Genomic DNA, 22,630 nt, shown 5'->3' with positions numbered 1-22,630 from the left:
GTTTTCTCAGCAATGCTGCCTGTTTGCCTGTCTGGGTCAGCCCACATATGTGGCACACAGCAGGAAAAGGGTTAACAGCCCCTTCCTCCTCCCTCCTCTCCCTCTCTTTCTTTTTCTGTCTGTTCATCTTTCTCTTACACTTTCCAAAGCATCGGTGGCTTGCTTTGCCCCTGTGCGCTTACACTCTGTGTGTGGAATTATTTTTGTACGGGGAGCTGCGTTTGATTGCTGTGCAGGGACCCGGCCTCATACAATGGCTCCCCTGTTCTGAGGCCCCCAGGTTTCTAAACTAGACCCAGAGCCTTGGGGGTGCTGCGGAGAAGGTAGAACCGGGAGGGGTGGGGTGTTGGGAGGTTAGAATACATTTGTGGAGCACCCTGCTCTTCCCCCCACAGCCACCCCCTAAAAAAACAGACCCCTAGTTGCCACCCTGGCCCCCTTGATCTGCCCCCCCCACAACCCTCCCCTAGCCCCTACACCAGCAGCACTGCAAGTTAGGTAGAGATCCTGCATCCAATCTCAAGCAAAGCACATCACAAATTTTATTTTGCTTCAAAGTTGTTGTTTTTTTTGTCCAGATTGCCCCATTCAGAAAAGGTATCTTCCTTACTCAGCAGATCTCCGTAGCCATCATAGCATTAAATCTTAACACTCCCCATGCAGTAGCCGCTCTTGTGTTTTCTCTGTGCATTTTTGGCTCTGTTTTTCCACTCGCTGATTTATGCCTGGGGGCAGCTAAAATTAAGAGAGCATTTTGGTGCCGCCCAGGGTGCCTGTGTAAGTGGAGGAATGCAGCACAGAGTTCTGCTCCATAAGGTGAAATGAATAGGCAGCCATATGCAGACTCTTGCCTCTCTGACTTTATTATTCAGGAGTTGGGTTTGCAGTTAAAATGCTGACAGGCTACAGGGTTTTTTTTTCCTACATTTGAAGGACTGACCTATGCCGGATTTAGTTTATATGTGACAAAATTTATGTGTTGTGAACTGTTTTCCTTTTGAGATTATTTTTCATGACAAAACAGGAACATAATTCCAGAAATGAAAAGGGCTCTCTGCTTCACAGCAATTGAGTTGAGCCTTCTACTGCCACCTGCTGGCTACTGTCACACCATTGTGCCATTTTTTTTTGGGGGGGGGGCTTACTCTGAATTACAATGTCACTAACAGCTTATTCATCATGATTAGTCTACAGAGTAACATCTACAAATCTTATGCAAGATCTCGTACTTTACAGCATACACCAAGAAACCTAATGCTATTGAAACTTTTAAGTGCAGCAGTGCTTCATGTGTACTGCTAATCGCTGGATGTATTTTATGAAAATTAAGGTATTTCTTATCCATGTTATTAAATGCTGGTTTTAGGTGTAATCATTTGTCTTATTGCATAACAGAGACATCATTGTCATATAATCATCAGGCCGACATCATGTCTAATAATGCTCTCTTTTGTCTCATTTTATTACAGGTAGCTCATCATTATCCTACAACACGCCATCTCACACAGACCCATCCCCACGCCTGGCTGCCAAAGAAGGTAGGTGCACTTTATCCCAATGTCTGTGTGTGTGTGTGTGTGTGTGTGTGTGTGTGTATGCATGCATGTGTGTATTTTGGTTGATATAGCCCAGAAGTTTTACAAGGGAGCAATGTGACATTACTTAAAGATAAAGAAAAGAATGGAAGACAAAAATAAAGAGCCTGATAAGAAGTTAAAAAAAACACAAAAATGGCAAATTCTGCTTCACAGTACCTGCCAGCTTCAGACAAGCGGATACACACATAGAGCACACAGAAAAATCTGAACCACTATGTGGTCACTGATTGCTGCTGACAGAGCTCTGTGCAGGTGCACCTTTTGTGCTGCTGAAATAAAATGAGCCAAACTGTTACATGCAGACCATTCAGTGCTATTCAAAACAGCTACCTGAACATTGTGACGACACATAGCAGCTCAAAGGGGTAGTGTCAGAATAGAGGCATATTAACAAGAAGACAAAAGGGGCAGCAGGGGCGAGAACAGACAGTAAATGTGGCGATTGTGGGAAAGACATGGGACGTAAGATGTGTGAATGAGGTTGTTTGTTAGAGAGACGGGGATCAGGGACAGGTGCTGCAGAGAGTACGTGAGCGGTAAACATGGCAGAGGAGCCTGATTGGCAGCTTCAGACCAGACTGGAGTGGAGAGTGGAGTGTGTGGTTCTACTGTGTAGAGTGCCATGTAGTGTATGCTGGAGGGACTTTTGTCATTGTGATAAACTTCGCACATTTTCTCATTTTGCACTTTTACATATGTTGTTTCAATAAAAAACATCTCTAGAAGTTGCTTAGATTTTTATTTGATTGCTGTCACTATATGTTTATAAATATGTTTATGAAACACAAAATGTAATGTACCTCTTATTCCAGTTTTTAAACAAAAAGAAAAATCGGTACATTGGTTGGGGTTATTTCCCTTGTTTTGAACATAATTCAGTCTACACCAAACATTTCATTTTTATTTATTTTTCTGTATATTAGTCAATTTACCTGTTTTTATTCTATCATTTTCAATATATTAACACTTTTTTAAAAGGCATATTACCTGAAAAAAGGAAGAATACGCATCAGCTGACCTCATCTTGAGATTTACCATAGATATTTATTTTTATATTTTTTTTTTAATTGTAAATACTATTTTTGGACTGACTTAAAACCTATGGACTTGTTGTTTTTCTACAAGCATCTTACTGTCACTTGGTCCAATTTTCTCATTCTGTTGGTGTTTACAAATCTGTAATAAAGTATAAATGTAGCAGTCAAATGAGACCTGTTGCAGTGTTGCACCAGTAAAAATCCTGCAAAAGCAAAGCTGAGTTTCTAAGAACGACGCCCACAGCAGCTTTGGACGATTGCTTCTTTCCTCTTGATACCTTTTCACTCTACAAACATTATTTTGTGCTGACACAACACCAGCAAGGCGAAGGCTGCACTGTGTATCAGTAATAATAAAAAAAAGCAACACATCCTTTACATCAGCTATATGGTGTCACCACCAGAGACGGGAGAAAGGACTGCAATAACAGTGATAGCCTTGCTCACAGGATGAGGGGCCCTATCAAGGCAGGAGGAGAGGAAACAGTAAGTCTGATAAGTGTCCGAGAATGCCCTCTGCCTCTCTATATCTGCCTGAGCGGTGAGCGTTAGCAGGCAGCGTACTTGTTCTCGCCCTGGCTTCAATACCAATAGACAAATGGGCAGGCCAGATAAGATTCTGCTCAGTCACCCCCCGACCTCTGTCTTCCTGGTTCTCAGCGGCAGGTATTTGGACTGGCAGGAATACAGGGTCACTCCCTTCAACAGCATTTCCCTTTCACAAGAGGTGACTTCTATTATGGGCTCCTGTAACACTAACTGTGCCTCGAGTCATGTCCTGTGATCCCAGCCAATGAACAGTTCTGAACTTTGGAAAGTCTGCGTCTCTAACAGGGTGACTTTTCAAGAATTCGGAAGTAAAATTGTTGCAGTCCAGTGTAAAATAAATGGCTTTATTTTGTTATTACCCATAGGTGTTGATTTCAGGGTGGATGCAAAGACGTACCCCCACAATATTAAGAACATAAAAAAAACAAAAAAAGTATTGTGTATTATTTTTTTTTTTTTTTACAGAATAAGTTGATGCACAAAAATTTACCAGAATGCAGGAAACTAAGTGTCTAATACTCAACATTTCTCTCACTCTGCAACTTTATAACCACAGGTGGAACCAGTCATTGTTTTGCAAGTCTCACTTAAGTCTTAAGTCTTTGCACTCAAGTCACAAGTCAAGTCCCAAGTAATTACAGGCTATTCCAAGTCAAGACTGACAAGTCCCGAGTCAAGTAAAAAGTCCTAAACTTTGAGTTTCGAGTTCTAAATAAGTCATAATTCACTCTTTAAGAAATGTAATGCCATTTTAACACAAAAACTACAAAAACCATGAATGCTTTGGAAAATGTGCATTTATTTGTTAACTTTTGTTAACATTTCCATTAAAACAAGTGTGACTGAACTTAATGATAAAAAAGTAGTGCTGATATAGCATAGTATGGACTTTAATCTTTAGGCTTCGGAAAAGTTTTCATGTATTTTAAATCAAAGTAGGTCTGGGGTCATTGGTGTTAAAGACCATGTCTTTCTTGATTTTGTCAAGTCATAAAATTTGTGTCATCTGACCTGAGTCCACACCTCTGTTGATAATCACATGAAATATTGCAAGATTATTTACACATTATATAATATATAATTATATATACAGGTGAAATAACATGAAGAATACAAGCATCAAAATTGGAGTTGGGGGTTTGCGACTCACCAATAAAAGAAGTCTTGCTTCAGGAGAAGCATTTATCAACATTTGCTCGGATCAGCACTGCCAGATGTTCAACTTCATATTGCCTTTCGAGAACAGTCAAATACCATACAGGCTCTTTGGGGTAGAGTAAGCACGAGCATGCAGCAGGAGACAACCCTTAATCTGCTCCAGACTCTGTGGTGTAAAATGCAATGTTATGAATAAAAGAGAGCATATAAAACACGGAATGCAGCAGCTATGAAAGGGTGTGTGTGTGGCTCTGTGTGTATCTCAAGTCTGTGTCTACTGCCTTGTGTGTATGTGTGTGGGTTGGTTCGTGCATGTCTGAGTACAGCATATGCACATGTGTATGTAGTGTTATTCTGGTGTTAATGTTTGCAGATGATACAACATTTTTTTTGTTTGCTTTTTTTTCCTGTGCTAAGTTTTTGAAGCTTGGTCGATTTTTAGCTTCCATTAGTGTCGCCATTATAACATTTTGTAATTATATAATTAGCTTAAAGGACACTCATATTCTCCGCTGCTTCTAACTGAACGAGGAAAAATGATGATTCACCTCTGTGAATGTACTGCTGCCAAGTCAAAGTGGCAATGCAACTTGAATTGCGCCATTATGTGTACAAACTGTCCCAACATTGATGATTTTCAATTGCTCCTTTTTGCAATTTGAAATTAAAGTAAAAAGTAGATGAAAGATGTTATTTTCTCTGGAGAATAAAAGCACTAATACTTATAATGTTGTGCATAACTGCATGTGAAAATGTTTGTGTGCAGCAGCGTTACAGTCCCCTGTCACTCTGAACATTTTTTTCCGAAGATGCTTCTCTGCTCCTGTGCACCCACTGTCTCCTCTCTGTGTCTAACTCCTGTACTTTGCCATCATTCTCCTCCTCTTATGGCTCCTTCCCCACACAGATGGCTTTTAAAGCACCTGTATTACTGGTATTAAAAAAGTTTGCCCTGTCTGGGTCTCTCTCTCTGGCTCAGACTCTATGTTAAAAACAGTCCATGGTTCTAGTCTGTCCCTCTCCTCTGTTTCTCTGTCTATCTCACCCTCTCTGCTCAGTTGTTCTTTCTCTCCCGCTCTTGTCTCCCGCTGTCGTTCTCCGTCACTCTCTATGTCTCTCTGCCTCTCTCTCTCTTTCTGTCTAGCTCTCGGGCCTTGTTTTGACTAACTGGTCCTGCAGTCAAAGTCTCCCAGGAGCGTGCACCACACCCCAGACCAGAGTGGAAACTGGCTCAAGTCGCAGTCAGAGCGAGGCCTGGAAAAATGAAGGAGGGAGGGAGGTGGGGGGGAGGCAGCTCTGTGTGTGCACATTCAGGTCTGTGTCTGCGTTTGCGTGGCTGGGTCGCCCTGCGTACCCCAGACCACTTGGGCTTTGTACATTTTACATCTGCTGCTTCTTCCTTTTTCTGCCCTTCCGCTTTCCTTCCTTTCACTCACTCCAATTAAGCCCAAAACATTGTTGCAAACCTTTAATATCCACATTCTTGCCCGCATGCTGGTAAAAGAAAATTGTTTTGGGAGTTAATGTAACCTGCTGCCAACAACAACACCAAGGGTAAGAGATGTGGATGAGCCCATATTACTGGGCATCCCCTCCAGCCCATACCAGACAGTAGCTGGGTTTGCTGCCATTGTTTTCTTTTCAAATTCCAAAGTTGTGTTTCGTCTGACTTTTTTTTCATTATTTTTCTTTTTCTCTTCTTTCTCTCTCAAGCCGTTTTACGGACTTAGTCACTCTGTCTCCATCCTCATCTGTCTGCTTCTCAATAATCTTTCTCTTTTGGTGACTTCCTCACCTTTTCTCTCATCTCTCCTTCATCTGTCTCTGCCCCCCCCCCCCACCACCCCCTCTCCTGTTTGCAACCCCTCGCTGCACGTATGGAGGGAGCCCCGTTGTGTTTTTTTCGGGGTGGTGGAGAGTGAATGGAGGTGGGGAGGGGGGGCTGGCGGTGAGTAGAGGGGAAAAAAGGGCCAGTAAAACAAAGAGAGGTTGTCTGCAGGCGAGGCAGGCAGGAAACGCAAGTCTCCCAGGACTCTCCCCCAGTCGCTGCTCCTTGGCTATCCTGCCGGCCCACACCAGATTGAATCTGACAGCCCCGCTGAGCCACGGCAGCCTGCTTGTTATTTGTCCCTCTTCTCCCCTTTTTTGTCTTTTTCTCTATTACACTGTCCTTTCTTTCATCCTTTTGATCATATCTTAATTCATTCACTTTTCTTTTGCTTTGTCGCAAGCCCACATTTTACCTTATCCATCTTTTGAACCACTTCATGTACCACTTTTACTCTGTTTTGAATATCTCTCTTTTCAGTCACAGAGACCATAACCGCTCTTATCATCTGCAGACAAGACTTAAGTCTTTGCTGAAAAGTCATGGGTTAAAAGGTGTAAAGTTAAAAATTAATTAAGAGGTCCTTTAGCAGCAGGACATTTCATCATCAGTGTATATTTTGCTTGTAAGGAAGAGAAAACTGCACAAAACAAACTAAAAAAAAAAGATCCTTTAAAGAAAGCATACGTCACCTGAAATGTTTTTACATTCTCACTGGACAATTATCAAATGAAAAAAGCAACAAAACACTTGTGTGGCAGGTTAACAGGCAGACTTTGAGTTTATGGGTGCAGAGAGATTGTAATCTAGAGTTCAGTTGTGCTGAAAGGAGAAAATTAGGAGTTTGACTTTGTGTATTTTATTGTTTATTTCAGGAGAATCAAGAGGTCAGATTGTCCTGAACCACAGGAGGGCAGTGTTGTACAGTGTTTAGCAATGGTTGTACATGAAGTGGAAGCTGATGATGAACGTTGATTGATGGCACTTGATGTTCCCTTGGTGTGGCTGCATAAGAGTTCTATGGGTCAAAATGGCACACAAGACCCAAATGTGTTGTTGTAGTAAGGACGTTCATTTGGATAAGGATGTTCAAATTGTGTCACTCTTACAACAAGTCATCTTTAAAGTGTGTTTTGGATGCCAAATTTATGGGATTTTTAAATAATTACACCCTTTCACTGTCTTGGAGGAAGAAATGGCCAGCCTCATCAGGCAGCTTGTTGACATGGAGGGTCGTTAGCTTGATTACGCTCACCTGGGCCTTCCCTGGCTATAAAAGTTGACCCAGGTGAATGTAATCAAGCTAAAAACCCTCCTATGTCAGCAAGCTGCTTGATGAGTTTGGCCATGTCAGTTTAGACAAGAACATATATGATAGTGAATTTGTTCTTTTTTTATTCAATGATTTAGAGCTTATCAGCGTGTGAGTTATCTGACTGCACTGATGGTGAATAATTTGCAAACACATAAATATTCATGTCTGGCAAACAAACACCTACACACACAGACACACAGAGAATGCATTTAAAATCTGGGATCAACACACTCACTTCTGAAATGTCAAAACATTCTAATAATCTATTCTAGTTGATAATTAATCATGTATGTCGGGTGAAATCACAATCCAGAAATCAACACTTTCATGTTTGAGATGAGGTCCTGATGTGCTTCATATTTGCACTGGTTTACATGTGCCTTTTCTGAGTAATTAGTAGTTTTGGTGTTTGGTGCAGCAGGATTGAGCCCTGTTCTCTCTCCTTCTCAGTAAAGATTTTTGAATCTAGGGATTCACATCAAAACTTGCTTCTCAAAAATTCAGCCTACACTGATGGGAAATGGGATTGCCTCTTGACCTTCTAGCTTGCTTGTCCCAGCAACAACCTCTGTCATCACCATTACACTGTCTGCCCTCTGGGAGAAACTGCTGAGAAAAAGATGTCCAGGTCATGATAACATTGTGAATAGCATGTCGCACAAAACATTGAATGTATAGCATATCTGGCTACAATGCACATCATATTTCCCTGTATTCTGGCAACTGATTGAATGCTTTTAGCCCATATTAATATGAACCATCAAGGGTGCTGGCCAGGTGCACTGTGAGCGGGGTGTTTTTGAGACATTGCCAGGGGAAGAATACATCCTCTGTTTTATCTGGTCATGTCAGAGTGATTGATTGTTACTGGAAGCTGTCCAGCTTCACACTCAGTCAGGTTTGAACCGCAGACACACAGCAGGTAGAACTCATGCAAACTGGGCCAATTTGGCTGTTTGTCAAGGTTTCATAAAAGCCGCTTGTGTGGGGAGGGAGGTAAGGGTGAATGTCATGTGCATGTATTGTCTGTGTGTGTGTGTGTGTGTGTGTGTGTGTGTGTGTGTGTGTGTGTGTGTGTGTGTCTGTGAGAGAGAGAATGTGTCCCTGTTGTACGTTAATTTGCATCATTCCCTTTATTTGTGGTCAGAGTGTTGCAAGCTGCTCAGCCAACTGTACTCTGTTCAAGATTGTGCCATCTATTAAACCATCACAACGAGCCAAACCAAACCACACTGCCATGCCCAGATATCCGGTGAAGAGCATCTAGAAATGTGGTTTGATAGAATTATTGACACCATTTGGCACTTGTCTCAATGTTTTTGCTGTCACAGTTGCAGTCCAGTGAGACACTCATATGGGACAGATTTATAGATTTCATCAAATACAAAGCTTTTTTTGTTAAAAAACGATTTCTTTAAATGCATCCACTGATCTTATATGAGTATGAGTGTTTGTCTCACTCTTAGAGAAAATGGCAGCTGGAAAATATTTTTAAAAAATACTTAAACTTCTCTTCTTTTGTGTCTTTGTCAGACCCTTCATATGATGCTGTAAGGCGGACAGGATGGTCAAACAACATGCACAGTGGCAAAGGTGAGGACACAAAAATCATTGTGCATTTTTGACTGGACAGTGAGAATGCATGGCTGTCCTGAGAGGGGGCATCATTTTTAATGAACACCAGTTTTCAGGGGAATCCCACCCAGGAAGATATTTTGCAAACTTCAGAGCTAAACAAGACTATTTTTAGCATTTGGAAACAAATATCTCAGATCAGGGGTTCTCAAAGTTTTTATGATTCAATGCCATTTTAGGGAGCCAGCATATGCCTGAGAACCACACAGGAAAAATGCACACACTATGATACATTTATTCATTTTTTTAATGAAATATTATACAAGGATATTATAATTACTCTTTTCAGGACATACAAAACCAAGTAGCTCAGTGGATAGAGCAGGCACCCCATGTGCAATGGCAGTGTCCTTGCTGCAGCTGCCATGGGTCCACATCCAGCTTGCAGTCCTTTGCTGCGTGTTGTTCCCTCTATCTTTCCCTTTCATTCTTATATTGTGGCCTGTCAAATAGAGAAAACAAAAGCCCCCACTGTGCTACAACTTTTTTCCAAGACGTTTTTTATGACCTTATAACAACTTAAACATAACAGTCTACAGTTATTTAGCCTACCTAACACTCATATTACATCCTAGTTTTCCACTTTTTAATACATTTGGAAGTAATGAAATAAAGAGACATTAGCTGTGTTCGAAATTATATCCCCTATCATGGAAATACTGCACTATTTAGTGTGTTCGCCATTTTGTAGTAGTGTTTGAATTCTCAGCGGTTAATTTCATCCACTATATAGTGCACTATAAATTACCCACAACACACAGCAAATTTGAGTGCACATACAATGTACACTAAATTTTACTCCCATATACCACAATGCAATTCGGTCGTGTATTTCTGGAGAAAGAACATTCCAGCTTAGTGTCCCAAATCTCATTCAGTTATTCCCTATGTAGTTCACTATTTAATACACAGTACACAGTGAAGAGTGAGTGAATGGGTGAGCGTTTTCAAACAGTGTTTGACATTTATTGTAAAGCAGTCGAGCAATGGCTTCTGCTTTGATACGGCAATACCACTTGGACAAACCACATGCAAAACTGCACTACACCATACTATTGAAACTAGTCTTAAACTAGTCCTAAACCACAGCAATTTTTTTTAAAGTTTATTCATGTTAGTCATTACATTTGCTAGTGATTATATTGGACAGTGATGCACAGCTACCTGTCATAGTATAGTGATTTTTATTTTATAGTGATGTTTTTTTCATTATATTTTTGCTAATATATTTGGGTGGAGCATTTTGAGCATATTTGAGGAATGTGTCCTCTCCTGTATATATTATAATAACTATCCCAGTTATCCCTGCAGGTTCACCGGTGGTTACTCAGAATGTGACCAAGTCCACTGAGCAGCCTAGAGCTCAGCCAGGTAATGCCTTACTTGGTGACTTTCTTGAACTTGTTGTATAAAAAAAGAAATACAAGCAGACTTTGTCAGCATGGATATCAGCTTACTTTGTGCCAGTTTAGTTAAGGTTGGTTTGGTTAGTCTTAATGTTTTGAGTGTTGTTTTCAAAAATACTGAAACTCTGACTTTGAATGATGCCCTGGTCTCCCCAGCATTGTCCAGCAGAAATAATCACATTGTTTAAATCTCCTCTCCTCTAATAGTGAAGACAGATAAGCATGATTATTCTATGACCAGAAGAGAATTATATTGTCTTTGATTCTGAAATGCATGCTCCTTGTATTTGCTTGTTCTGCTGTTGCATTGGTAGTGAAATGGTAAGAGCTGAAGGCCTAATATGTAAAAGTTAATGTAGGTAAGCAAGAAATAAAGACAAGTAATGTTGTCACAGTCTTCAAAAAAAGTGCAAAACAAGCATGATTGCTGTTTACCACCAAGCTATGAGTGTCTACAAGTGTTTCTCTGCCACACAACTATTAGCATGTGTAATTGGTTTCCCTGGTCAGCTAATTATTTAGAGACAATAATACAAGAGTTCAGCACATAATGCCCAAATGCCAATGTTTTGCATATTTTGCTTTATTTAATCAATCTGAAATTTGACATTATTAAGCAAAAGTAATAAAGAAGAAATTTAGAATCATCATTATATCATCAGTTACTCAGTGATGTGTCTATTTTGTCTCAAGTACTCCACACATACCGTTATTTTACCACAGTAATCACTGTTTACTCCAGTAAAGCTCTCCTTTTGTCCACAGATCCTTACCAAATTCTGGGTCCCACCAGTAGTCGCCTAGCCAATCCAGGTAAGACTTTTAGCACACTTTTCAGAGCGCATCTGTTGTGAACAGGCAATTGTCATGTAAAAATGTCCTTTCATGCAGGGCACCCTGGACAGACATTGAGTTGTGGAGCTGTACAGTAATGCTCTTGGATGAAGTTACATCTCATATCACTGTTTGTGTCCACCATCAGGGTCCGGCCAGATCCAACTGTGGCAGTTCCTCCTGGAGCTCCTGTCTGACAGCGCCAATGCCGGCTGCATCACTTGGGAGGGCACCAACGGCGAGTTCAAGATGACAGACCCGGATGAGGTGGCACGGCGCTGGGGCGAGCGCAAGAGCAAGCCCAACATGAACTATGACAAGCTGAGCCGTGCGCTGCGCTACTACTATGACAAAAACATCATGACCAAGGTGCACGGCAAGCGCTACGCCTACAAGTTCGACTTCCACGGCATCGCTCAGGCGCTGCAGCCGCACCCAACCGAGTCCTCCATGTATAAGTACCCCTCGGACTTGACCTATGTGCCTTCCTACCATGCCCACCAGCAGAAGGTCAACTTTGTATCCCCGCACCCTCCATCCATGCCCGTCACCTCCTCCAATTTCTTTGGACCCACCACTCCGTACTGGAGCTCACCCACTGCAGGCATCTACCCCAACCCAAATGTTCCTCGCCACCCTAACACCCATGTGCCATCCCACTTGGGTAGTTACTATTAAACACCCCGTTCTGACCATCAAGCCTTTAAAACCTTCCTTTTCCCACACAAAAGTCCATATTGCTGACCTGCACTCCCAACGACACCGAACCAATGAGTTTATTGAGGCATTTGTCCTCTGAAGAAATCTTGCTCCTAAATGAAGGATGATAAAATTGAAGGATGTTTTGTTTTTTATTTGTAAGAATCTATAAACAACTGGATGCTATGGTCCAAAATGGAATACTACTTACTTTTACCAGACTGTTTATGGTTTTTTGAACGTGAGTTTCCTGTGCCTTTCTCTTTCCCACCCTCCAGAAAGCTGCACCCAAAGGTGTCCTTTCCAAAACCTCCCCAAACCAAAGCAGGACAGGAGAATGACTCGAGTCTGCCTCCCTCCTCGCTGTGCTTCAGTACCAGACATGGGCCTATTATTTATGGGTCTCAATCTACATCCTCCTCAGTACATTATGTACATTACGCTTGAAAGCATCTGCCTTTTCTGCTTGGCTACAGCCTTGTTGGGGTTTCTTATTCCCACCACTAGCCTTCTGTTCCCACTGCCTGCTCTTCTGTCCATCTGTGTCTTTTTACATGTGTGTGGAGAGTCTTCTGGAATTCGCTGGACATGGAAGAGCTCTCAAAGAGATGGACTTTTCTCAGCACTGAATGAAATTTGGCAACTGGAATATGCCATTCACAATTTTATTTATCCTCCAAACTGGAAGGCTAGAGAAGAGTTAAATGCCAAAGAAGGAAGCGCTGTATGTTCTGCTGACCTGGGTCAACTCAGTTACTTAAAATGCTTTCTGTGTGTTGGGTGCAGGATTTCAGGACGGGCGACGTGTACAGTTGACTGCTGGGGAAGCTGAGTCAAGATGTAATTGAAGTAATTTGCAGCAATAATTCAACCCAGGTCAGATGTTTTCAGGGGGCCACACACTAGGCTATTAAATGTTTGCCATGTTGTTGCCTTTCAGCCATGCCATTTCCAGATGTTTTGTTGCTCGACCATGTCAGTATTAATGTGAATGTTGTCTGGTTTGTGAAATGCGTTAAAAAAAGGGATACCTTGCAGCAAAATCAAAATTTGTCAGATGTTTTCATTTGTTTAATAAAAAAAACTATTTTTACTTTTAAACACCATATTTGCTGCACACATCTGTATATGAACAAGAAAGTGCCTTTTTTCCAGATGTGATGATGTAGATGTTATCTACACAACAAGACTATGCCTGGGTGATATTTTTATCCAAAATGCCTTACGGTATATCCAGTTTCAGTACACAATGAGAAACCAAACCCTCACCGTGCCTTAACTGCTGTTTTGTATGTTTTTACTCTTTATACACAAAACAGCATTACATTTTAATTAAAATGCATAGAAAGATGTATAATCATCATCTCCATGTCTCATCAGAAATCTGACAATTTTTGATTTTGAAGTGCACTCTGTTAATAACAACTGCCACGGTGTTTCCTTCCTCTTTGTAGGCCAGTCAGGACCATATAGGTCAGCACAGAGAAGTGGCTCAGCAGTATGTCATGTTAGTAGACAGTTGAGTTGCATTTTTTACCAGGGCTGGATCCTAGTTTGAGAGCAGCATGTGTGTTTGAATGTTAGTTTCTCACTGATCTAAAGCCCAGCAAAATGCACATGAATCTCAAGTCAGGATTTCATCATCATGTAACAGTATAATGTCAAAACATATCCGTCTTCAGGTGTTCAAAGCTGTTAATAGCGAAAGTATTCCTAACTGAAAATGGACACTTGAAAATAAATTACTTTGGACTAAGTAGTTTATCCGAGAACAAAACAGATAAAGTATGACAAGATGAAACAAGGAAATCCTCAGATTCGCAAACGCTGTGCGTTTGTCAGACCTATTTTTTATTATTTTATAAGCAACAGTCAACTAGGCATTAAAGCAACTTACTGTATAAATTATGCAGAGTTATTTTCATATGTGACACAGTATAAAAAGTCAAGAGAATTAATACGAGTTGACCTCGGTCAAAAATGCAAACCTTTTAAGTCCATTTCTGCTAAGTAGTTTGTTCAGCATTTTAAGCGTTTTTATATCTGTACATTTGGGCAATACATTTTAACATTTTTTTGTTTTCTTGATATTGTTATTATTTCTGAAGTGCCTAAGTGTCTTTACGTGCACAAGGTATTTTGTTTGTCTTCCCCAAACCACAAATGCCTGCTTGAGTCATTATCCAACAGCCAGGGATTCCTTTACTCTATATGCAATATGTGATCATGATGGATTTGTTCCATTATAATTACTGTTTATGCCAAATAGCCCTGAAATTGAAACCTTTTCTTGTGCATTAAAGAATTTCAGATATTTTAGGCAAAACAACACCGACAGTATTAATATCCACAACCAGCTTCTCCTGAAAGTTTATAGCTTTAAAAGAACAAATAAAAAGGGAACTTGTAATTTGTAGCATAAAGAAATTATTCTATTGTACCCTTAACTGTTTCACAAGCATTATCAATGAAAAGGGATCTGTGCTACTTCGTATATGCAATGTATTTTGGATATCAAATATATATATAAATATATGTGTATATTTTACAATTAACCAATGTATTATTATTATTGTCATTCCTGCAATGTATGAAGTAATACCTTTTGAAAAAGGGATTTTGTATAGGAAAATGTGACAAAATAAATGTTTTTACCTCTCAAGTTATCTTCCGTTCCCTGCCTATGGCTCCAAAACAAACACAACACCAGCACTCATGGAGCAATAGTCTTCTTATTTATTGTGGGCAAAAACATCTCAGTTAGAAGCCATGCCTGTGGCTTCACCAAATGGTTGAGCCATTTTGAGAATCCAGATGTACAAAAGTAGTACAATCATGAGCAACCTGCACATTTTGCACAATACTTGCCTGCATTGTGTCAAGGTTTGACATTCTTTTTGCCTCAATTTTGTGACAGTTCTGAAAGTTAAATACACATTTTCAAAGGGTATTACATTTGTTTAATACATACACTACCAATTATGGAAAATTTGCTCATGTGTTTAGTAGGAAATATTTACACCTGCTGATAGAAAGCAGCTTTTCTGACCCTCCTCATTTAAGTCAGCTCTGTTTGTATCTGCATCAAGATACAAAACAAATTCTAACAAAACAAGCTTACACTTTATAGTTTTACTAACTCTAAAGTGAAGCATTTTCACCTGGATTCATGTGTGGTTTACAGTAAAGAGGTGTAACAGTTCGTTGTTCGGACTCTTGAATGTGGTTTCATCAGATTTTATATAATTGAGTTTATGCAAAAAATAACCATGACAAGGTTATACAGAAATGTTGTTTCCTATTAAGAGAGCATACACTCAGTTGCTGGTTTACTAAGTCCCCCTAATGCAGTTGGATATAACAACATACTGCAATAAATCATACCTTCATGGGGGATGTGATGTTTGGGTTATTTTTCTCATTCTTGATTTAAGTGATTGATCATTAAAGGCTTCAATTATTGCATATTAATGATAACAACATTGGCATTAGGCCATGCTAGTTTTAGGTGGCTATACCTTATTTTCTAGTGACTGATTTTAATTTACTTTAATTCTAATTAATCATTTCCAATGGGAAGACAAGGGTGGAAGGGGTAGCAGGGCGAGGCAGCCACACAGTGTTTACAGACTTTCTGTCTGTGATACTGTAACAATTGTGTTATGTCATTACAAAAGAAACTCAGATCAAGTGTGTTTACACCCTTTTCCTTTCTATCAGGGATTGAATGAGCAGGTCATACAAGTTAGGCATTTGAATTTGTAAAAATCACCTTAGACTGCTTTTTTGTGTATTTGACTCTTTGCATCATTTAATTCTCTCCATGATCACAGCTTAAAATTACAGGTGTTGGTTATTTAACAACATTGTGTGTGTTTTGAATGGCAGCAGCAGCCTTGCAAAGGGCTTTATTAGTTTGCATGAGCCATGCAGACAAAAATATGCATCACAGGCACAGTGAGCCATCAGGGGACAGATGTGGACTTGCTTTTTATTAGAACATGTCTGTGAGGCATGTATTAGCTTTATGCTGCTTAGTCATTTCATATATTTGTCAATAATTTTCTCAATCTTTCACCCTAGCCCTGCTTTTTACTTTATCACTTGCTACATTTCTGGATACAGACACACACATCAACATATGCAGTTCATCAGAGAGGTCACAGAGGGAGGTCAGCCTTAAAAAAAACTGTTAAAGCTCCATGCTAGTGTATGGTTTGCGCTGTTATTTCTCTAAATGGAGAGTTCTGGTTTCATGTTCAGAACCTGCAGGCAAAATAATGGGCAGCAAGCAACAGCTCTTATCTCCCAAACACTTCCACTGCTGTGTTTGGATCCCTGTTTGCTGTCACAACTTCTCTTTGTTTACAGATGAAAAGCTGTGATAGGGGTTGGCACCTGTCATTACAACGCTTTGACCTTTTTGATCACAGTCCTTATACGACACTCTGGTTCGGTTAGGTGGATAAATAACACAGCGACAGAGACATTTTTTTTGAATGCAAAAATAGCTTTTATTTCAGTGTATTTTTCCCCTGAGATCAAATACAAAAAAAGACTTAACAAAGAGAATTGATTTTCATACAATAATCAGTGCTGCATGCAGCCATATTTTAAGTGTTTCCTGAGAGCTTTGTTCTCTCACAATGTCCTCACTCAAGAAGAAAACCACAACTGCATCATCCACTGTTTGAAAAGAGTGGCTTCTGAGCCCAACCCTTTGCTAGTGCCTCAGTGTCTGAAACATGAAGCATACTAATGGTTCTAGTCCAAGTGTCTCTTCATGAACTGCAGCCTACAATAACAGCAATTATTCAATAAACCACTTAATCTGTTTGTTTTTTTTTCACCCATGACCAAAGCATGGCCCTCAACACTGGTCTTTCAAGTAATTACAAGATTCATACACCAGATAGTACATTATGCTAAGCTTTCCTGCCTCTTACTAAACCTGATGTGAAAAGCCACAGAGATAAATGACAACCACTCATCTTCATTTAAAAGCAAAAGCGAATACCCATGTGTGAGAAATTGGGAAAACTTTCTATTTCTGTTGTTGAATTGCAGCCTCACCATCTTGCATGACCTGGCCTCCTTTTTTAAAACAGGTTTTTTTTGTCAGCAGACAGTGGCAGGTGTGGTTTTACATACAAATAGTTCACAATAACTGTCCTGACCCACAGACTGTTTTTTAAATCTGCGTTAAACACAATAGAATAACAAATAAGTATTTACTTCATATTTAAATGCTACACAATGTGCTGTCTGCCATTAGGTAACCCCACCTGCCTCCAGCACCTGTTTGTCCATTAGAGACTTTGTCACTGAGAGGTATACGCCTCTACCAGTCTCAGTATCCACTGTTCATATACTATGTACCAATGATCTCACATTTTGGTGACATTGGGAGGGTCATTGATATCGATCACCTCAAAGCCCTGGTTGTCACGCCCATCTCTGGAGTGGTGATGATGACCCTTGATGTTGTGGAAACAGTAGGCACAGTGTGCAGTGGCTACCGGCACCACCTTGGAGAAGTTGGAGAAATCTACTCTATATTTCCCCTCCTTGCTTCTAGAGATGATGGGTAGGAAGTTGAAGCCCCACATGATCTCCTGAGGAATAAAGGAGGTTCTGACTTGGCAGGCAGAGCTGGTGGACTCCGCGGTGCCATCTAGGAAGACGACCAGCTCGAACTCTTGTTTCTGGAGCGTGTCCACCGCCATCTCAAAGAAGGGGCTGCTTTTGTCGATGATATGGTAGAGCGTGAGCGGACACACGAAAAAAAGGTTGTCCTTGCCGGCGTCCACCATAAAGTCAATGTTCACCTGGTCCATAATGATTGTCTCCCCATCAGGTGTGATTGTTGTCCTCAGCAGTTTGCCGTAGATCTGGCTTCCAATCATCAGGGTCTTGCGCAGGTTGGCCACTCTGATTGACAGGGCAAGTGAACCATTTTTGGGGCTGATGACAGCCATTTCACTGAATGTGATGGTCTTAGCCCTCTTTTTGGGTAAAGAGATTTTTGACAGGATGACGCCACACATGAAGCAGTTGATAATTGCACCGAGGAGGGACTGGATGATGAGAAGGGCCACAGCACCTGGGCAGAGAGGGGTGAGCGCTCGGCCACCATACCCAATAGTTGTCTGGGTTTCAAGGGAGTAGAGGAACGCTGTTGTCAGTCCTACAACATTATCAACACATGGAGTGTGGTCTTCTGCTGGGTTTTGCCAGGTCAGGTCTCCATTACTGCGGGCAATCCAGTACCACAGTAGGCCAAAAATGAACCAGCTCAGGGTGAAGGAGGTGATGAAGATGAAAAGGACAAAACGCCACCGGATCTCTACAAAGGTGGTCCAAAAGTCAGCCAGGAAGGATAAGTGTTTGCTGTACATGATGTTTCCATATTCAATATTACAGCGCCCATCTTTGGTCACTAGTCTGGTCCTGCGGCTTTTTCGCTCAGCCAGGCAGTCCTGGATGCGTTTGTTCAGGGATCCAAACATTTTCTACAAGCCCACAACCTGTAAAACAATAAACCAGGAACAGAACGTGATTACAGAGTAGAAAAAAAAGTCATTCAGATTTGTGAAACCAACAGTTACTTTGAACTACTTCTCAAAACAGGCTTTTCTCAAAAACAGTTTGTTTGTTTTGTCATGAAAAATGAATGCACCCATATTTGTGCATATCCACATATTTTGAAAGGCTGTCATCGTGTGACTGATGTGCTGACAGGGGTAAACAAGGAGGCAGTCCTGAGTGGAGGCAGGCTGGGGTATTGGATGGGTCACAAAATGCTAGACTTTCAACCAGGACCTTTCCCTGGTGATGCATGTTCAAACTGTGAGAAGTCTGTGTTATTTTAAGGTTTGTCCTCACCATGTTTCCGTTCATTAACCTTACCACAGTCACCCGACTTGCCCAAACCTAAAGACAATCAACCGTGTTTCTTTTCCTAGACCTAACCATAGTAACTATTATTGCCTAAACCTATAACTCTGTAGATGCATGTTAATGATTCAGTGTCATTTGCGGGGTGCTAATTTGTGTGATATTATACAAACTGTTGTGCGTGCATGAAGGATGTCTTACGAACTGTTGTATGAGAATATGTTGTTTCAAGGCAACCGCAACCTGCTCACAGATGACCTTGCAAATCTGACACCACACGTCCTCCTAAAACATTTTTAAGCCCCAACAATGGCAAAAAGTGTCTTTATATAAATCTGTAATACAGTTCCTAAAAATTGGAGTCAAAAATACTGGTAGCAATCATACTCGACAGGGCTTTTTATCACAGTCTCTATTCCATTTAACCAGTCAGCCAGTTACAAGACCTCTCAAACATCAATCATCCTTAAATACTGTAATTCAAATAGCAAAATGCCAAGATGACAATGCCAGTCTGGGGCTGAAAGGGAGGTGTAAAAGAGAATATGTGCAAGCACATATTGTGCTAAAAACAAATAATATATATGCACAGTTGGTGGTGTATGTAGCAATATTAAACTGATGGCAATTATTTAATTTGTCGAAATTTGAGAATCTAGACAAGTAATTTCATTATCAAGTCCAGTGAGCTCATGTCCTACATCAGTATACTGTATTTCTTGTTTTCCTGCTCCAAATGTTTTTCTCCTCTTGGTTCATTAGCTCTCACTTTGGACTGCATATGTACAGTCTCACATGTTCCAAGCAGTTTTGTCCCACTGCAGTTTTTAATCCCCACTGAAAGGCTAAAATCCTGGGTGGATGCAGCACTGCAGTAAAGACATGAAGTTAATGAGAAACAAAACTTTCCAATGAAGTGTGACACACAAGTGCTCCAAATCAACCAAATCATTTTAATTCTGCGCAAGTGTGTAAACACAAGGATCAGCTTTGTTTGCAAGGTTTCAATGCTGCAAAAATATACATGGCATTAAAATAATTTTGGGCAAGGCCGTACCATAGGGCCAGCTGCTCAAAGACGTAACAATCATCGACTTTATTCAAGCTCTGAGCTCTCATAACTCTGGTGCTTGATGGATGGTAACTGGCAGTATTGGCTTTACAGAGGTTTCCAAACAAGCATGGCCTCTGTTCTTGCCAAGCCATGCAAACTACCCATTTGGATCATGGCGTGCTTGTTAGTGAGTGTGAAGTAGTACAAAACGATCAGTGCAGTGAATTTATGTTTTTGTTTTCAACTCCTCAAAGCTCGCATCCAGCAACTATGCCTAAAAGAAATCTGATAATTGCACTGTGTAGCTTGTTTGCAAGCTTTGATCATTCTGGAAGCAAACCTAGTCATCCCACACCTAATCATTAGGTCAGCATGTTTTCATACCGTAACACGATAGTATGTGCTGAAATAATTTCAGGTATTTAGTGTTTTAATTGTATGTTTGATAAGGTACCCCAAAGTACTGCTTTGCATCAGAAAACAACTACCCTTAGAGATGGAAATGTGAAGAAAGTAGGCTCTTGAGGAGCATTCATTTTTATAGTGGACACACAGCCTCAACTCTCCAAAGGATTTACTGTCATGACTCAGAGTTAAAGCATTTTAACCTTTAGAATAATCAGTCAAAATTACAGTTTCAGTGTAATAAATAAGTCAATCAAAGATTAGCATTCACTCTACTGCAAAGGGCCCTTAAGAGGACAATAGATTTTCTATACTATTTGACACATGATTTGAATTTTTTTGTTACACAGGTCTTTTTAATTTGCTTTAATGCTAGGCATTGACTAGCTACAACGAGCCATTCTTGCTGAGATTAAGATGTCACAGTTAAAATTGATGGGCTCCATGAGTGGCACCTCCCCAAAAGTTTTAAAGTGTGGTCAGATGGGGCCGCTGGAAATCTTCGGTTCAAAAGCTATAACAGAATTTTAGGAATTTGATTATGCTGCTAAGGTACATAGACTAGTTAAGGATAAGGATAAGGAGTTAAGGAATCACATATTAATATACTTTGGTTTTTTAAAGTTAATAATATTAATTATCTGATGTGCATAGACTGACACCTGTGCAGTCAATATTTTGAGTTCCACAACATCCAGTTTAAATTTTCTCCTCAAGGAGGCTGGTTTTTCTTTTCCTTAAGACAAACATACAGGTTTAGTTTGAATAAATGTTTATTGTAAAGAACAAAACCAGTATTAAGGTAATGCCAGTTGCTCCCTGACCAAATTCAGCTGTTAACTTGAAAAATGTTAATAAGCCTCCTTCCCAAAAAGCAGTGTCAAATTGTCAATTATTTTTTCCAGGGGGAATGCATATCTATCAGGGTGTCCATGACCCTCCCCCAGCTCACCTTAGGGGCGCCACTGGCTCCAAGTCATCACAATAAATTTCTTTCAGGTTTAGAATTTTGAGACTCCTCTTTTCTCCCTGTATTAAGATTTAACTTGGATTGAATTGAATCTCATACTAAGATATCGTGCCCATCATATTCTTGCAGTAATCTGTTGCAGTTGCAAATGAAATATACTTGAAATCAACATTTTTTAAGTTCAAACTTACCTCTATGATTTGAAGTGAAGCAGTTTGATGCACATCCAGAGGTTGATGAATAGCAAAATCCAACTCAACCTCTCCTGTCCGTCTGTTCTCCTTTTTGTTCACAATTGTTTGAGGAGGTTTAGGTGTGTCCTTCTCTAATGCCTGCTCACCAACACCTGTGTGCATTTATACTGTCCTGTCGTGGTGTGCTGGAATCATCCAGGTGATGTTTACGCCCACAGACACATTAAATACCCCTCCGCCCCCAAACACTACAAAGACACACACACAGACACACACATACACACAGACACAGACACAGACACACACACACACACACACACATACCCTTCCCCCAGTTCTAATGAGATGTTTACCCCACAGATGCCTGGCACTAAGGGCCAAGCTGACCTCTATTCGCCATACTCCTATTCTACCAGATTTGCTCCATATTCAATTGTTTCTATTTTATGATTTTGGAATTTAAGCTTTTCACAGTTGCACTGTAGAGAAAAAGTTAATGTTGACAATGTAAATGCAAAACCTGCATTTACTGTATCTGTATATGGTTCCGTTCCTCTGTGTCCCCATGACGAACACACTGTGTGTTTTTATTTACTGTAGACACACACACTCAATTTTTATTGGCATGTGTAGCGGAAATCTTTTTTTTTTTTTTTTTTTTCCCAGTTGTTGCCAAAGTTCAGCAGTAAATATCTTAAGATGTGAGCAGCATAATAATTAAAATCCTTTTCATCACCTGACAACATATTAAAATAATCATGGAATACGGTATGTGTTCAGGATAAATAAATACAAATATATATTCATAAATAAATACAAATATATATGTATATATATATTAATATCTCAGTGTATATATTAATGCAAATGAAAATGTGTTAAACACATCTCGGGCGTAGCGTTGTCACTATGGATCAAACATCAGTGCTTCATAGCACAGCACAGCACAGCACAACAACAAGCACTTTCCTCTCTTCCCCACAGTTACAGAGCTGTTTTGTGAGGAATTGTGGGGGCCATAGAACGTAAATAGGTGATGGAGTGTGCAGTG

At 40.3% G+C, this 22,630-nt stretch overlaps 2 protein-coding genes across 7 annotated transcripts in view; one reads left to right on the top strand and one right to left on the bottom strand.

The window, feature by feature from the left end:
* fli1 (Fli-1 proto-oncogene, ETS transcription factor) overlaps positions 1–14,721 on the top strand; it is a 36,894-nt gene extending 22,173 nt beyond the window's left edge. For 5 of the 6 annotated variants that reach the window (XM_042486131.1, XM_042486129.1, XM_042486132.1 and 2 more), the window contains 5 exons: positions 1,470–1,538; positions 9,019–9,078; positions 10,432–10,491; positions 11,292–11,339; positions 11,509–14,721. In XM_042486131.1, the coding sequence (XP_042342065.1) occupies positions 1,470–1,538; positions 9,019–9,078; positions 10,432–10,491; positions 11,292–11,339; positions 11,509–12,038 (767 nt within the window). In that variant the 3' untranslated portion in view covers positions 12,039–14,721. The remainder of the gene's footprint in view (positions 1–1,469; positions 1,539–9,018; positions 9,079–10,431; positions 10,492–11,291; positions 11,340–11,508) is intronic. The other variant, XM_042486135.1, reaches the window with a different exon arrangement.
* Positions 14,722–16,577: 1,856 nt separating this feature from the next.
* On the bottom strand, positions 16,578–21,697 carry LOC121943644 (ATP-sensitive inward rectifier potassium channel 1-like). The gene is made up of 2 exons (XM_042487220.1): positions 21,577–21,697; positions 16,578–18,586 (listed from the first exon to the last, which is right to left on the bottom strand). Exon 2 carries the CDS (start codon positions 18,566–18,568, stop codon positions 17,447–17,449), a length of 1,122 nt encoding a protein of 373 aa, XP_042343154.1. The 5' UTR covers positions 18,569–18,586; positions 21,577–21,697; the 3' UTR covers positions 16,578–17,446.
* Positions 21,698–22,630: the final 933 nt, after the last annotated feature.

Source organism: Plectropomus leopardus, chromosome 5 (genome assembly GCF_008729295.1).
Source record: "Plectropomus leopardus isolate mb chromosome 5, YSFRI_Pleo_2.0, whole genome shotgun sequence".
In the NCBI taxonomy this organism is placed as follows: Eukaryota; Metazoa; Chordata; class Actinopteri; order Perciformes; family Serranidae; genus Plectropomus; species Plectropomus leopardus.
Note: the sequence above shows the minus strand (reverse complement) of the source record. Positions and strands in the feature narration are given on the sequence as shown.